This window comes from Rhipicephalus microplus, chromosome X, assembly GCF_043290135.1.
Source record: "Rhipicephalus microplus isolate Deutch F79 chromosome X, USDA_Rmic, whole genome shotgun sequence".
Classification (NCBI taxonomy): Eukaryota; Metazoa; Arthropoda; class Arachnida; order Ixodida; family Ixodidae; genus Rhipicephalus; species Rhipicephalus microplus.
Window position 1 is genome coordinate 143,446,590 of NC_134710.1, and position 16,706 is coordinate 143,463,295.

At 42.3% G+C, this 16,706-nt stretch overlaps 1 protein-coding gene across 1 annotated transcript in view; it reads right to left on the minus strand.

Moving 5' to 3' along the window:
• Positions 1-584: 584 nt before the first annotated feature.
• The window catches only part of LOC142775806 (uncharacterized), a 104,863-nt gene continuing 88,741 nt past the window's right edge, over positions 585-16,706 (minus strand). Inside the window, exons 6-9 of the mRNA XM_075877923.1 lie at positions 1,178-1,237; positions 1,005-1,073; positions 818-901; positions 585-718 (exon numbers count right to left, since the gene is read on the minus strand). Coding sequence (XP_075734038.1) covers positions 636-718; positions 818-901; positions 1,005-1,073; positions 1,178-1,237 — 296 coding nt within the window. The 3' untranslated portion in view covers positions 585-635. The remainder of the gene's footprint in view (positions 719-817; positions 902-1,004; positions 1,074-1,177; positions 1,238-16,706) is intronic.

The window sequence follows — 16,706 nt, forward strand, 5'->3', positions numbered from 1 at the left end:
ACAGAGAATTTGCATGAGTTTACGTTGCTGAATACCTGCTCGAGGAACAAAAGAAGGGGTCCTGAATGAAATATGCCATCCCCTGTTAGAAAGTATGCCACTAGGACCCATTTTTTGGCTTTTTCTCGTACCAGGATCAGCACAGTAGTATTCACTACACTGCCCGTCCTCTCTTTTTCATTATGAACGTACCCGTGAATAACATCTTCTGTAGGGTCGTACTGAAAATTTCTTTTCAGTGAAATTTCATTTAATACACAGCAACAAGCTCGTTCTGATTATAGGGCCAGTTTTTGGTTTGTTTATTAGATTGAGAATAGCAGGCAGCAAATCAGATTTAATGGTAACGGCAGATATCAATGTCCTCACCCTTCTCACAGTTGGAAGGCTAAAAAAATTGGAAAGACATTTATATGCCCTCAGCCTTGAAAAGTAGAGATTTAAGGCAAACTTCGTAAATAGCATGAGCCAACGCCTCCCATGTTTTTTCAGGGGTTCAAAGTGAACTTGTACATTTAGTAGCTCTAAGAAGTCCTTGCTGAGGTATTTTCCAGCTTCAGAAATGAGCTGCGCATGCGGGAGAGTACGGTTCACAGGCCTTTTTATTCTGGAGATGACTCGACGATGCCTCATGACTAGGCTGCAGTGGTGCTGTAGCTTCTGCTTTGTACATGGAGATCGCACTTACCGGACTCTGATCTTGGCCTTTTCGGTGTGCCTGGAAAATAGATGGCAAAAGCAATGTAATGCCAATGAAAAAAATTACCATATTAATTGTTGTCAATGTTCTGCCTCTGCACAGAAAGCAGAAACTTACTCTGTATGGGTGTGGTGCCCATGAATTGATGTCCTTTAGGTTCTGTGGAGGCTGTTCCAAATGACGTAGATGCCTCGGATAGCACTACGAAAAGAGAACCAATAGATCATAATTTGCATTCACTCAAGCAAAAGAAGATTCACATGAAACATTATATGAAGACAAGCAAGTATGGTATGAAACTCACGGTCCATGGAAGTAGGAGCCTTTGGGCCTGATGTATGTGGCTCAGGAGAGTCTGGTAATCCTGGAGGCACTGTATGAAGATAGGATGCAAGTCAGAATGCACACCTGCTCAAGCAGCTATAGAATAATGATAGAATCATATCTATAGTTAAGAAAGCAAGGCATGGAACTTACGAGGCGTAGGAATTCTCGAAGTGGAAGACTGGCACAGGTAAACTGATACTCCTGGAAGCACTGCAGGAAGAGAGTAAGCAGGCCATATTGTGTAACTACTCTATGCAGCAACAAAACGATCAGAGAATCTCATCTACACTTCAGCAAGAAAACCACGAAACATGCATCCTAAATTACGAGAATAACCTTTAAGCAACCGTGGCATGCACAAGCTGCTTGCAATCTACTATACACAGCAGGAACAAAAATGGCTGCGCAGGCAAAGCCCCAGCAGGGGCTTTCCAATACCGTGTCTTTTGTTGTTAGACCTATGTACAACCTGTATTCATGTCCAAATGACAGCTGCAGCTGAAAAAAATTTACATGCCGTCAAAGGGAGTTGTAGGACTGTTAACCGCCTAGTCTTACACAAAATGTGTGTCACTATGCTTTTTCAACAGAGCAAACATGTCCTGCACACGGAAGTTTCTTTAAAGGTGGACACAACTGTACTACTATCTGGCATCGTATTTCTGCCTTCAAGACATTATATCACATCACATGTGCCAACCTACTGCATAATGCGACAGCTGTCTCATCAGAATAGAATTTGAGGCCTTTATTGATACCATTACCGTTTTTTAAAGCTGTATGTCATTAGTTCTGCTGATAATAGACCTCTTTTCTCTTCACTACTGCTCAATGCCTGGCTTACAGGAAAGCATGGCTGTATTACTCATGGCCAGTATGCCTCCCACTTTTTAAACACCTGGTGCAGAATGTGAACACGACTTATTTGCATGGTTACTGTTCTTCCTCTCTTCTCAAGTTCTTCTTTTGCTTACCTTGTTCTGTGTGATTGTCTTGCATATTGATACCTAATAAAGCAATACTTTTCTAGTGAAATATGTTTGACTGTGACTCAAAGCAGTAATTTATTCATCATACTGGGTATTTAAATCCAGCGTACCGTTCTGAGGGAAAAGCATTTCTAATCTCGTTCACCACGCGGCTTGGCAGCACCTTCTGATTTCGCCGGACTAGCCACACCCATATCCATCGGACAAACTGTATGTATGCTGTGTACCTGGACCTGCTAAAAATAGAAAAGGGTGAATGAGCAAGTATTTCGTTAATTCCCTAATCTCCCAACGATAAATGTCAGCAGTAGCTATTTGCAGGTGAGATAATGACTGTTTTTATAAACAAACAATAGATAGCTTAACAATTCTTTGCAAAGTCTTTCTTGCAAATTACTACTGCAATTTCACCGAATGTATGTTTGATTGGAATTGACACCTCTGTTCAATCGTGCTTTTAGTCTGTAGCAAGCTCACGGGAAGAAGAACACTGCCAAAGGAATACGTGTATCTTGCTGCTATCACCCGTACTTTCTGACTGTTTTCTGACTGCTGCACATGAAGTGCTTTCTCCGTCTTTCACATATATAAACACCAAAGTGTTTACCTGGTGCAGTTGCTACATGTCACAGAAAACAAGAAAAGGCATGAAATGCACAACAGTAACTGAGATGCTGACTAGAGAAAATGGTTTGTAAGTAAGCACATAATGTGTCTGTCATTGTCCTGTGTCTCATGCTCTTTTTCTTTTTTTATATATAAACATATTTTTAGGGTTAAGCACTATATATATTTACCCTCTACAGTAGCAGTATAGCCTGCAATTTTTTCTATATTGTAGAAAGAGGAGCTGCTCTGAAGTTTTTTTTTTTTTTTAATGAGTGTTCGTACATGCACACCCCCTAGTTACGCAACGCTGTGCAGTCCTACAAGCAGCGATTGTTGCAGAAGAACCGGTACAAACCGTAGAAATTAACAGCTTATGCTGCACGTCGTATTTCACACATGCACAAGGCTGTTTACCTCCTTGTACGTATGTGTGTATATCGGGTGCATCGACAAGAGAAGGCCCGTCTTCCATCAGTGCATAGTAAGCCACCTGCAGGGCGTAGATGTTCAGGCATACGGGCTCAAAACCGGGGTGACTCGTTATGCATTTCGCCCACTCTGGCACATGGGCAGCAACTTTTGGTACCTCGCGGCAGCAAACAGGTTATAGCTTATTACCCATAGGCCGACATCGACCGCACCTGCACCTGCAGTAAATGTACATTTTAATTTAGCTTATACAAACTGATACGTATGTCACAGAGCCATTCAACTACACAAAAACACGATACGTGGGGCGCGCACTGCCACATGCATGTGCGCGTTTTCGGAAGTAGTTGTTTGTCCGCTCGCAACCGGCAAAGTAAATATTTATGTTGCAAGTATTGACAGCGTAAGTACACAATCAGTGCAACAGCGTATAACAATAATATTTGGGAAAGCAGATGCCGAACACCTACAGCGCGACGATGCAAAGAACAAAAATGCAATATATTGCTTCAACGCAAACCGTGGCTGTTATATAAAATGTGCTGAGTTAATATTTATAACACGATTATAACCTAACATTCTAAAACGTGAACCATCGCCACTTACCAGTTAGTATTACCACTTCGTTGGACATGCTGTTGAACCTCATTGTCGGCCTCCGGCACCGCATGGGCCTCCTCTTTTTCATTGCTGGCCAGGGGATCAAAATCAAAATGATTGTCTGGATTTTCAATCAACACGTGTGCCTCGTCCTCCTCGCTGCTTCCAAAAAAAAAAGGTCGATATCCTCATCGTAATCGGACGCGGATGCAGAGGATTCGGAATCTTGGCTACTGCAGCTCGCCATGGTGACTGTCAGTGCGTTTGTTCTGCCGGCGTTTGTTGTGTGGCATGTGTGTGTGAGAGCAGACGAAACTCGGCACGAAGTGCACCAAAGCTGTGTGTGAATACGTCACCAAGCCACCTATGCAACGACGTCACGGCCCAACTCGGCGACGCAAAAACCGAAACCGAAAATGATCCACATAAACATCGCATTATCAAACTATCTAGTGGAAATACACGAATATTGATGCGTGTATCATGCTTCTTGGAGCTGAAAGAAACGCTTACAGCAAAGAACACACATGCCACAATTTTGGTAACACCATCCCTCTAAACATTTCAATCCTCTTTTAGACTGCAGCACTTCTTTGAGCACCTCCCACATGCAGCACCTCCCACACGCATACGTCAAATAACTCACGGCCCTCAGTCCCCAGCAGCTGCGAAGCAACTGACCACGGCGGCGGTCAGATCTGCAACGCAGGAGAGGGTGCTAAGAATCTCTGGATCCGGACAGGCCGCCATTGGAACCTGAACTTGGCAACATTTAACGCTAGAACCTTATCTAGTGAGGGAAGTCTAGCTGTACTATTCGAGGAGCTAGAGGGTGTCAAATGGGATATAATAGCGCTCAGTGAAGTTAAGAGGACAGATGAGGCCTATACGGTGCTACAGAATGGGCACGTCCTTTGCTATTGGGGCTTGGCTGACAGAAGAGAACTGAGAGTGGGGTTCCTAATACACAGAAACATACCTGGCAAAATAGAGGAATACTATAGCATTAATGAAAGGGTGGTAGGTAATGTAATTAAACTGAATAAAAGATACAAGATGAAGGTGGTACAGGCTTACGCGCCTACATCCAGCCATGATGACGCTTCAGTTGAGAGCTTCTATGAAGACGTGGAATCGGCAATGAGTAAAGTAAAAGCAAGGTATACTATACTGATGGCAGACTTTAATGCAGAGGTAGGGAAGAAGCAGGCTGGAGACAAGGCAGTAGGAGACCATGGCATCGGTACTAGAAACGCCAGAGGAGAGCTACTGGTAGTATTCGCAGAACGCAATAATTTACGGATTTTGAATACCTTGTACCGAAAACGAAAAAACCGCAAGTGGACATGGAGGAGCCGTAATGGCGAAAGTAAGAACGAAATAGACTTTATAATGAGTGCACACCCAGGAATCGTGCAGGATGTGGAAGTCGTTGGCAAGGTACGATGCAGTGACCATAGAATGGTACGGTCTCGAATTTGCCTAGACTTGAAGAAGGAACGACAGAAACTGATACGCAAGAAGCCAATCAATGAGCTAGCACTGAGAGGGAGAGTACAGGAATTCAGAGTGTCGCTGCAGAACAGGTACTCGGCTCTTAGTGAGGAAACCAACCTTAGCGTAAATACAATGAATGATAATCTGACGAGTATTATTACGGAGTGTGCAGTGGAAGTTGGAGGAAGGGTAGTTAAGCAGGACACTGGCAAGCTTTCCCAGGAAACGAAGAACCTAATTAAGAAGCGTCAAATCATGAACGTGTCAAGCACAACAGACAAAATAGAACTGACAGAGCTTTCGAAGTTGATTAATAGACGTAAGGTATGCGATGTAAGAAGGTATAACATGGAGAGAATTGAACACGCTCTGAAAAACGGAGGAAGTGTCAAAGCAGTGAAAAGGAAACTTGGGATAGGCAAAAGTCGGATGTATGCAATAAGTGACAAAGAAGGCAAAATAACTACCAATATGGATAGGATAGTTAAAATAGCGGAGGGGTTTTACGGATCTGTACAGTAGCCGAGACAACCACGACCTTAATACTATAAGAACTAGCAGTAACCCAGATGACACCCCACCAGTATTGATAGAAGAAGTCAGAAAAGCTTTGGAGAGCATACAGAGACGCAAAGCTGCTGGTGAGGATCAAGTAACATCAGATCTGCTGAAAGATGGAGGACAGATTGTGTTAGAAATACTAGCCACCCTGTTTACGAGGTGTCTCCTGACAGGAAGAGTACCAGAGTCTTGGAAGAACGCTAACATCATCTTAATACATAAGAAAGGAGATGACGAGGACTTGAAGAATTACAGGCCGATCAGCTTGCTCTCTGTAGTATACAAGCTATTTACAAAGGTAATTGCTAACAGAGTAAAGAAAACATTAGAATTCAATCAACCAAAGGAAGAAGCAGGATTTCGAACAGGCTACTCAACAATTGACCACATTCATACTATCAATCAGGTAATAGAGAAATGCTCAGAGCATAACCAACCACTATACATAGCCTTCATAGATTACGAGAAGGCGTTTGATTCAGTAGAAATATCAGCTGTCATGCAGACACTGCGGAATCAGGGCGTAGATGAAGTATATATAAACATTCTGGAAGAAATCAACAGGGGATCAACTGCTACCATAGTACTTCATAGCGAAAGCAACAGAATACCAATCAAGACGGGTGTAAGGCAGGGGGACACAATCTCCCCAATGCTATTTACCGCGTGTTTACAGGATGTTTTCAGAAGCCTAGAATGGGAACAGTTAGGGATAAGAGTTAATGGAGAATACCTTAGTAACCTGCGCTTCACCGATGACATTGCATTGCTGAGTAACTCAGGGGACGAATTGCAACTCATGATTACAGAGTTAGACAAGTAGAGCAGAAAGGTAGGTCTTAAAATGAATCTGCAGAAAACGAAAGTAATGTACAACAACCTCGGAAAAGAGCAGCGCGTCGGGATAGGTAATAGTGCACTTCAATTTCTACTTAGGGCAGGTAATAACCGCAGAGCCCAACCACGAGATTGAAGTAACTAGAAGAATAAGGTTGGGGTGGAGCACATTCGGCAAGCACTCTCATATTATGGCAGGTAGATTGCCACTATCCCTCAAGAGGAAGGTATATAACAGCTGTATCTTGCCGGTACTTAGCTACGGAGCAGAAACCTGGAGACTTACAAAGAGGGTTCAGCTTAAATTGAGGACGACGCAGCGAGCAATGGAAAGAAAAATGATAGGTGTAACTTTAAGAGACAAGAAGAGAGAAGAGTGGATTAGGGGACAAACGGGTTAAGGATATCATAGTTGAAATGAAAAAGAGGAAATGGACATGGGCCGGGGATGTAGCGCGTAGACAGGATAACCGCTGGTCATTAAGGGTAACTAGCTCGATTCCCAGAGAAGGAAAGCGGTTAGGGGAAGACAGAAGGTTAGGTGGGCAGATGAGATTAAGAAGTTTGCGGGTATAAATTGGCAGCAGCAAGCACAGGACCGGGTTAACTGGCAGAACATGGGAGAGGCCTTTGTCCTGCAGTGGGCGTAGTCAGGCTGATGATGTTGATCATGATGACTTCTTTGAGGATTCCTGTTTATGAGAAATTCATACGTTTCCTTTGTTCCTCTGTTGCAAGAATATGTGCACTATCAGTACGTAAACGAGCTTTTCCTATGTCTAAATTACTACAAACGGCGTACTTTAGCTTTTCTTTTGAACATTGAATCATTTTTACTGTTCTCGCATTAATGCCAACCAATATTTTGGGGGATTCATGAGTTTAAGGGGTTAGCCAAACGAGCTTTATGGTGCAGATTCAGAAAGGGTCATTCCGATGTTGTTTCTTGTGGAAGGTAATACGCTACATACATTGGGGCGCAATCCTAAAATTAAGTATCTACCAATCGAATAGATGTATAGCATTAGAGCAGTGGACTGCGAGCGTATAATACTCCTAATGAAAACAATACTTTTAAAAGTATTCTTTTCATGAGAGTTAAAACAATTTTGGTAAGTATAATAAGAATTCACAGACAATTAGACCAAGAAAAGTATAGGAGATATCATTAGAAGTAATTGTAGATGTGAAAAAAAAAGGATGAAAGGATAACCAGTCGTGGGCAGGGACCCAACCTGCGACCTTCAAATAATGCGTTCGAAGTTCTACCAACTGAGCTACCATGGCGGCCATCGCCTCATCCACTTTGTTGGGCATGTATGTGCGTTGAATGTGGGAGTATCAGTCACATTTAACACACGTCAGTCACGCTCCCACGTTAAATGCCTATAGTACATACCGTGCGTAGGGACGTTTTTCAGACCAGCTTCAAGACCTGGCCGGCATGGCTCTGCAGTGGAATACTTGCCGGTTATTCTCAACGCTCTTGTATATGAATTAGTAAATATGTTCTAGCTGTTACTAGGAGGATATAAATTGTTGAATATAAAAAGGGTTTGATGATATGCGCGATGTGATTTCACGTTTCTTCCATCTTGACCACTAGACATATTCGTTAACTACTCCTGCCCTCCCATACTAATTTTTATCTACGATAATTGAAGGTGGCAATCGCAAGAGCACCCAGATATTCGCAACATAGATAGAAAGAAACGCTCAAAGTGTTTCAGTTTCTAAAATAATGCTTTGAATAGGAGAAAATAGTAGAGCACTTTTTGAACAGGCCACGTTCACCAAGGCTGTAGATGGCGCTGCATGTCCTTTTATTGAAGGTCAATGTGTTGCTTCTGCGAGGTGGCCACGATCTGCCCGGCTTACCCTTCACCTTACTAAAGGGACATATCATTTTTCCCCCTCTTTAGGCACCGTACGTGCACCCAGAGAAAACGCTAAATCTGTTCTTGCGATCTCAAAAGGGGTCAGACACTTGAACATATTCTTAGTCTTCTGCAGGATCTTCTTTTACAATATGTAATCCTGTGTTGCATCGTGTTCGGGGAGAAGGGGGCGCTGGTGAGGCTTGGGTGGGGAGTAAGTGCTCCTTTTACAACCACCCACCGCTGCCCGAAAACATAGTCAATGCGAACAGAGGAGGTCCAACTCCTGCGAAAGGGAGCTCTTCCTGCTTTTATTCATGATGTTAACTACGATGCCGCTATGCTCATTTCCATGTTTCAGTGCAACGTACAGTGTTGGTCGTCAATGCTTTTTGTCTGCGTGCCAGGAACAGCTTTCTCCAGACGCTCACAACACGCAACTATTCTCTGCTGTCGTGCGACCACGTGCATTCGCTTTATACGCGTGAGTAACTATGTAAATTTCGAGGACAGTTTGTGGAAGCAAGATATTCACCCTCAATATAGGGAAATGCGGCGAGTTCTGCAGCCTTGGTGGACGTGGCCTGTTCAAAAAAATTGCCCGCAGCTTCCCTCGGGGGAACACTGAGGAGGATGCGGAGCATATAATTAATTCACGGGGTGTTAAAGTGCGACCTACTTGGGTCGATGGCTAAATTGGTTAACGTGGTTGTGAAATGGGGTGTTAAATTGCGACTTACTTGGGTCGATGGCTAAATTGGTTAACGTGGTTGTAGGAGGGGGTGTTAAATGAGTGAACACGTACACACGTATGCGAAAGGGCGGCGCTGGTCGAAGGGACGTCGATCATTGTGTTTGTAGATTCGTTGGAATTCATTTCACCGCGACCTTGGACATCGACGCGCCGTACAAACCAACCGACGAGCGGCAACTGAGCGAGCGAGCGCCGACCTTGAGTATATATACAGCTCGACGGCGCATGCACTGTCAGCTGTTGAATGTTCTTGAAGCGCGACGCCACATGCGCGTCCACTGGAGAATCAGGAGAATTGTAGATGTCGAACGCGGTGTGTAGAGGAGGAAGGGTGCACAGATGGTGGAGGAGTTAAGCAGGCGCGGTGTGTAGAGGAGGAAGGGATGCACAGATGGTGGAAGAGTGGGCGACGGCGTGATGGCGCATGCGCGCGCGTCAGCTGTCGAATGTTCGAGAAGCGGTGCGGACGGCGCGGACGGCGCACTACAAGGCGCGAGTATAAGATGCTTCCGCATCTAAAAGCCTTCCGCTATTCTCTCCTAGTCCTGTAGTCCCTATCGAATGCGAAGCATTTCTTAGCGAACAGCAAGCGCTTTGAGCATTTCTATTTAACTAGCGAACATCTAGGTGCTCTCGTGATTGCGAACTTGTGCGCTTTCGCGTAAGCTATTGGGAAATATAGTATGCATGCATCTACAACTTACATACACGTGTTTAGGATGTCGGAATGATAAGTAATTCGCTGTCATGGCTATTGAATTAAACAAAGGAGGGAAAGAAACGAAGTGTGTCATCCTCTGGTAAATCTGCTCAATTAAACAACAACAAAGGGCGCCTGGGGTGCTCTGAAAATTGATGGGACCGGCCTGTTGAGCCTATCTCCGCCGAGGCGCCACTCCTTGAAGGTAACATAAAGGGGTGGTGACACATATGCAGAGATGTGGATGGGAGGAGGTGTTAAGCTAATAAGATATTTTGATATTAAAGTCGATTTTCCTATATAGTCAGGTATAACTAGAGACTGGTATTTTAGTTGCGAAAAAATAATGTTTGAGGTGACTATAATAGGCCCTAAACACTTCCATTTAGGCATATATAGGGGTCAAAAGCTATGGTTTGGCCAGAAATATGCACAATTTTCAATTACTTCCGTTAGCATGCTCAGGACAAATATTCAAGGCAAATTATGTGCTTTAGGAAAGCTAAATGTATTTTTGCCATGTAAAGAATGAACAAAAAGCATTAACATTTGAACATATTTAGGTGGTGATTTGACAGTGCGGGAAAACGGTATGAAAATTTTGACAAACTGACATCATCTTTAGGTTTTCCGGATTGACTTGTGCTTGCTTTATATTAGTAATTGCTTTTATGTGAAAAAAAAAAACATTCGACGACCACTGAAGTTAGTAAAGCGTAATTGTGGCCTAGCACTTTAAAGGCTTTAATTGCATCCAGAATATTTGAATCAGCCCCACTTGAAACTTTAGACACTTGCTTTAGCACATACTATGCCGGATTCTTTCCTAGACAGATTTAAGCTTTGAGAGAACCCTGCCAGCAACGGGTTTATTGGGGTCAAGGCAAACCTTTTCTGGATGTCTGAAAAAACTGGGAATCCGCAAGCTTCCCTTAAAGCGTTGAACACAATAGCAATAACCCGACCCTTGTGTGTACTTCAAGCACTCAGTGCATAATTTTGATTGTACGATGTTATTCGAGAAGTTTAAATTCTGGATTACCATACATTGGAAGCTCTAAAGTTGAAAGTGGATTGTGTATGTGAAGCTGTCGCATATGGCTGTATTATGTGTAATGGGTGCATGAGAGGTTCACAGACGCAGATATAATAATAGCAAAATGAATGTGTGCGCCTGTAGAATGACCACAAAATACATGTTGTTTGCACAAGTTCAGGGGTTAGTTAAATAAATTGGCAGTTGCGTAAGCAATGTTGAGAGCTTTATGTCTATGCGTGCTTCAGAGCAGAATCAAATACAATATATTATTGGCCTCCCCTGTTTCCAATATATTATTTGTTCTCCCCTGTTTTCCACATGGAACGTTTCTCGATCTACGGAGTGGCGCTTTGATCCGCCATGGTCCATTGCCTGACAAGAACACTTCACAGCTTCTTTTTCTTCCGCATTGCTCGGCAGACTTCCGAGAGCTGCCGTTATGAGGTACATAGATGCCAACGAAACTTACGTGTATGTTGCAGGCGGCAGCGCGAGCCTTGCTTAGTTCTGGCAGATTGGAGGCGTTCTAGCTACGCTGTACTCTAGCCTCCCAAACGCAACCGTCGAGCTGCACCACTCTCAAATCTAGCAACGGGGACCTTCAAGAGGCACCGGGTAAACTAGCGTTGGCCCCTTTCCGCTTTATTATAGTACATTCTAGCTAAGTTTGCTACTCAGTCTTGCTCACTTAACTGCCATGCTGCAATACTCTTGAACCAAGCGACGGAAATCTTTCAGGGTAACCCACAAGCGCTATTAATGCTAGACTCGCTTTGCCACACTGGGGTACAAGCGCCGCTCACGCAAAAGCGCGTGTTTAGTGCAACGCTATTGGAGCGTTGGCAAACGTCCCAACCGTCAGAGCGCATCGGATGAGTCCAGATATACGTAGGCCGTGGTAGTGCGTCGACTTATGGTCTGTTTTCGCCTGCATGACACAGCGTATGTGCGTGTCGACCCTATGTTGAAGCATAATCGCACCTTACCAACTTCTAATAACCTGGACGAAAAAAAAAAAGAAACTAGCGTGCTATGCACGTGTTTTTGTTAATTTGGCCACACTAAGCACATCTTGTTTTCCTTCATATGAACAGGTCATTTAAACAAAACATTTACTCATCGAATGTGAAAAAGCATTTTTAGGTGCTGAAAAGCTGATATAAGCACGCACCTCACAAAATAGGCACTTATAACCACAATAAATATGTGATCAAAATGTTTTTTATGCCATAGTTGTTGTTTATATGTTAAATAGGCTCCAAACGGACACCAAGAAAAAGTAGGCGTTTTGCCTAAAGTTTCGGTCCTTAGTTATAATATTGTTAGGTACCAAAACATTTAGTACTGCCGTTTTTGCGTCAACACGGTTGGGAGCGGCCGTGCAGCCGTTCCGATATTTTGGGTGAGCACATTACCTTACTATGGCCTCTTAGTACAGAAGGAAATTGAAATTAGCTTTAAAAGCACATTGTAACTAATTTTTCAGTGTGAACCCATTCATATATCAGTGCATTTTCTAGGGCTTTCTTTCTCTGTCTGTTTGCACAACCACTGCATTTACTCTTTACGTCTTATTGTTAATAACATTACAAGTTCGGATATATATGAACTTAAAAATCCACTTCTTCATTTCACAAAATAGTTCGAACATGGCCGTACCCTTTTTACACACGAGTTTCATGTGTGCTTCTCGCCGTTCACAGCACATTTCACATGAAACGTACTGGTTTATCACGCGAAGCAACAGTAGACTTGTTCACACGAAGAGAATGCGCATGGGTTCGTTTACTCTATACCGCTTGCCGACTGTGAAGCTTTGTATGTAGGAAAGGCAAACAACTTCCCCAAGATGCTGCGACAACAACAACAACAAAAAAAAACGACATCCTCAAGCTCAAGTGACGAAGGAGTACAGTCGCAGAGCAAAGTGTGGTGAGGAACCACCTCTTCGAATCTGACAAGTCCCATGTTGTCGACTTACAGGACCATTACAATGTATAACCAGTTGTATTATATTTATGTGCAGTCTTACCCCATTCAAGCAGCAGCTCTTAACTATAATAAGTTAACTTGAACGGCTCTTCCTAATTGACTGAGTCAACTGATAACTCAATTAGCAGAGTATTACCTATTTCGTCCAAGGTTTCAATGCTTTCTACATTCAACAAAGATATCTCACAAAGTCAGTCCTCTACTTGGCGCTTTTCGTGTCAGATATCTCGAAAATCTCAAAACATGAGCCATCAGTAGTTGACTTCCATTAAGAACATTTTTACGCGAAGTCATGACTCGCATGACATGTTCCTTTACCTTCGTTCAAATCAAAATGGCAGGTCGGATTAGGACCCTCCCTTTTTCGAAACTGCTGCATCTGTTTAACTGAGATGACATATGTACACTACAGCACTGATGCGTGATAGTAATGCTTCAGTTTGGTAAATACGACGAGACGCCGGCAAAACATTGTGAGCTAGCTCGGACTCATTCATCTAATATACATCGCCCTTACGGCTCACTTGGATTCACACTCACCAAAGTTTTCCTCAACCAGAGTCACTTGCACACAGACTCACCTAAATGTATCTCCATGGTACTCACTCGGACTCAGACTCAGATAACTTTTTCTCACCTGGACTCAGGGCTTAATCTGAGTCTGGCTGAGTCTGAGTGAGTTGACTGATGAGTGAGTTTGCCAACCTGTGGCTACACGCAGATATAAAAGCAAGTAGGTTTTCTTAGCATGATTATCGCCAATGGGTGATTGCACAAAAGATCGACACGGATCGAACAACGTATATTTTAAACTTGATTTAGTATTTATTATTTTATGCACATATCACCCAGCAGCCCGTAAAGGAAGCGTGTTTTCTTTTTAGGTGGACGATTTACAAGGCAGAAAATATCAAACATATTCAACACCAAGAGACCAATTTCATTGCCTGTCATTCTCAAGATTTCACGACGATGTAACACAAAAGTATTACCATCACAAAGATATCATTTCGTGTATAAAGTGTATGCGCAACAAAGGGTAGAGGAAGATAGTAAAGTGAAGAAAAATTGCTTTTGGAAAATGTCTAAATATGCAACACTTTACTATATTTGCAACATAATAGTTGACGCAAAGTGGCTTATCAAGTTCATTATAGAAACAAATTTTGCTTCTTTATCTTTGCAAAGCAGCTGCCTTTAACTCCTGAGTGAGGGAAGCTGATCTTCAACACTCTCACATACACTCTCTAAATTTTTTGCAGTAATTACACCGGCTAAAGTGCACAAAAAAATGCTTATGCACAGAGATTTCGTTCTGTAACCAGCACATCAAAGGATTTCTTCACTTCTACAAAATTGCTCATAAATAGGTGCAAGCATCCAGTGAGTTCAATCATGCTTTCATTGCAGATAGCGACGGTGATAAGCTCTAAGATTGTGAATAATGGCTCGTTAAAAGAAATGGCTCCACCGTGAACCACATAGCCGGAAGCCACCGCATGCAACTTTATGCAGTCCACTTTAAGTCACTGTAACATTCTAAGGTCCGGCAGAATTGTGTAAATAATTCCCTTCAAATGGTCATTTTGGGTATAATACTTGTTTAGTTAACAAGCTTATTGTGAAACATGAATTTGACATCTAAGCAATTATTACTGTGGTTTCCTGCAGAAGAGGCACATTGACTATATTTTATGGTTGCGAAGCAACGGCAGCGGTAACATGTTACTTTTTTTTTTTTTGCTGACAGTCACGTGTTACTCTTTTTTTTTGTAAGTTACATAGCGTGGTAACGCATTTTCTTTTGCTGATGTATTGATTAATCTTCCTAGTTGCTTTTTTCCCCGGAAACACTTACTACAGAGCTTTGGGTAGATTTTTACAACTGTTGAAAACTATTTCACTCGACCTATTATTGTGATCTCGCAGTACCTTCAACTTTCTTACCCCTGACAAACCTAAACAACGAAATTTTAATGCTCAAGCAATGCAAACATAAAGATTTCTAAGAAATGTTTTTCCTGAGCAAAGTATGTTCTATTGCCTAGCACAGTTGGTGACCTGTCGCATCCGCCGAATGTGAAAATAATCTGCCTGTTCTACATGTTTTTATTGAATGAACTGTATGGAGATAGAGCAGAAGCATCATTACCTGAAGCTTTTTAAAAGGCACTTCGCACCTCATCCATCGCTTGCATAATCATATAGACCCACGCTTTTTTTTAAGAAGCTCTAACAATGATGAGTCACATTCATTTTCTTCAACTTGTATTCTGGTTACAAATGTCACAGCCCAGCCCTCAACATTTAGGGCAAGGCTAGCAAGAACTTTTTCCGTATCAATGGCTTGTAAGTCTTGCCGCTTCACGGCGACCCAATGTGAAGCCACTAGATACACTACATTGCCCATTTTATTACCACCCCCAACATTACTCCTTGTCAACTTGTCATGCATCACCATTACATAACACATCTTCACTACTTTCATCTGAAGGCTACAGTGACTTTACTCCCTAATGCCGCAAACAACCTACATCATAGTTTTAAAATAATTGCTCTTTTCATGCCCGCTTTCAATGTTAAAACACCCTACGGTCTTTGTATAATGAAACCGTACTGAAAATAATGAACGCTATCATTATGACAATAATACGCGTGACATTGCATATTTTCCCAATAATTTTCACGCTATTTATAGTCCGTTGGTTTTGGCATAGAATAATTTGAAAGATCTCCTTAAATTCAGTTCACAGCCAGATTTCTAAGGAAAGAACACCTTTCTAAACATATAGCTCATTTGTAGTTCAGAGTTTGTACGGAAAAAAGAGCTTCCAGCTTGCCTAAAGAATTGTTTCAGAAGTCAATACTGAATGTTGTAAGCATTCATATCTCCCTTCACTGCCATCCATGATGTTCAGACATAATGTAACAAAGGCCCAAAGCTCATGTTGAATTTCAGCGTTATTTGTACTGTAATTGAATAATGCTAGTTGCAAGTTTCGCTTATAATAAGTGGATTTAGGCTCTTTTCCCGCATTGCTTGTAGAATTGCCCAGTTATTGTCAAACTTTTTTTACCATAGTTGACATTGCAAAAATGAGCACAGAAATCAAACCTACATTTGAAGAGTCAAAAACTATAATTGGAAGCTCTTATACAGTACACACATGCTTTCATGCAGTTATGTATACTTTTGCGATGCAAAATAATTAATGTCATTTTTTGCAAGAATATCGTATTTGAGTGGCATATTTATAGCAGTTGAAACTAGTTTGAAGAATGAGAACTTTTACTAGACTTCTGTTTTGTTTTTCCAAATTTCTTTCCTTTTTCTCCTTTGTTTTGTTTTTTATCGTACTTGACACTTAGGTCACTCCCAGATGGGTTCACCTTTTCTTGTCATAGAAACACTACCCAAAAGCTTTCTTTGCTCGTCCGCCTCATGCTTTGTTAGCACGACCACCGGAGGTTGTGATAAGTGCAACTTTGCCGGCCAGATGCAACGGCAGACCGTTTTTGATATTTTTGCAATTTGCGGATAGACAGAGGTGCTGATCTTTCAGAGAAACATACCCAAGTGCAGCAAAGCAGCCTGTGTGGTACCGACAAAAGTCCTTCAAACGTGGAAATAGGGTGAACATGCCCTGCAGCAGAGCGCGCTCGAACAAAAGGAGCTGCTCAAACTATTAGGCCAGCTTAAAGTAAAAAAAAATAATAAAGCTGAAAACTCCTGACTCCTTCTATGTATGTACACATATAGTTTTTGCTTCTTTCGTCATTGTGTACGCCCTCTCC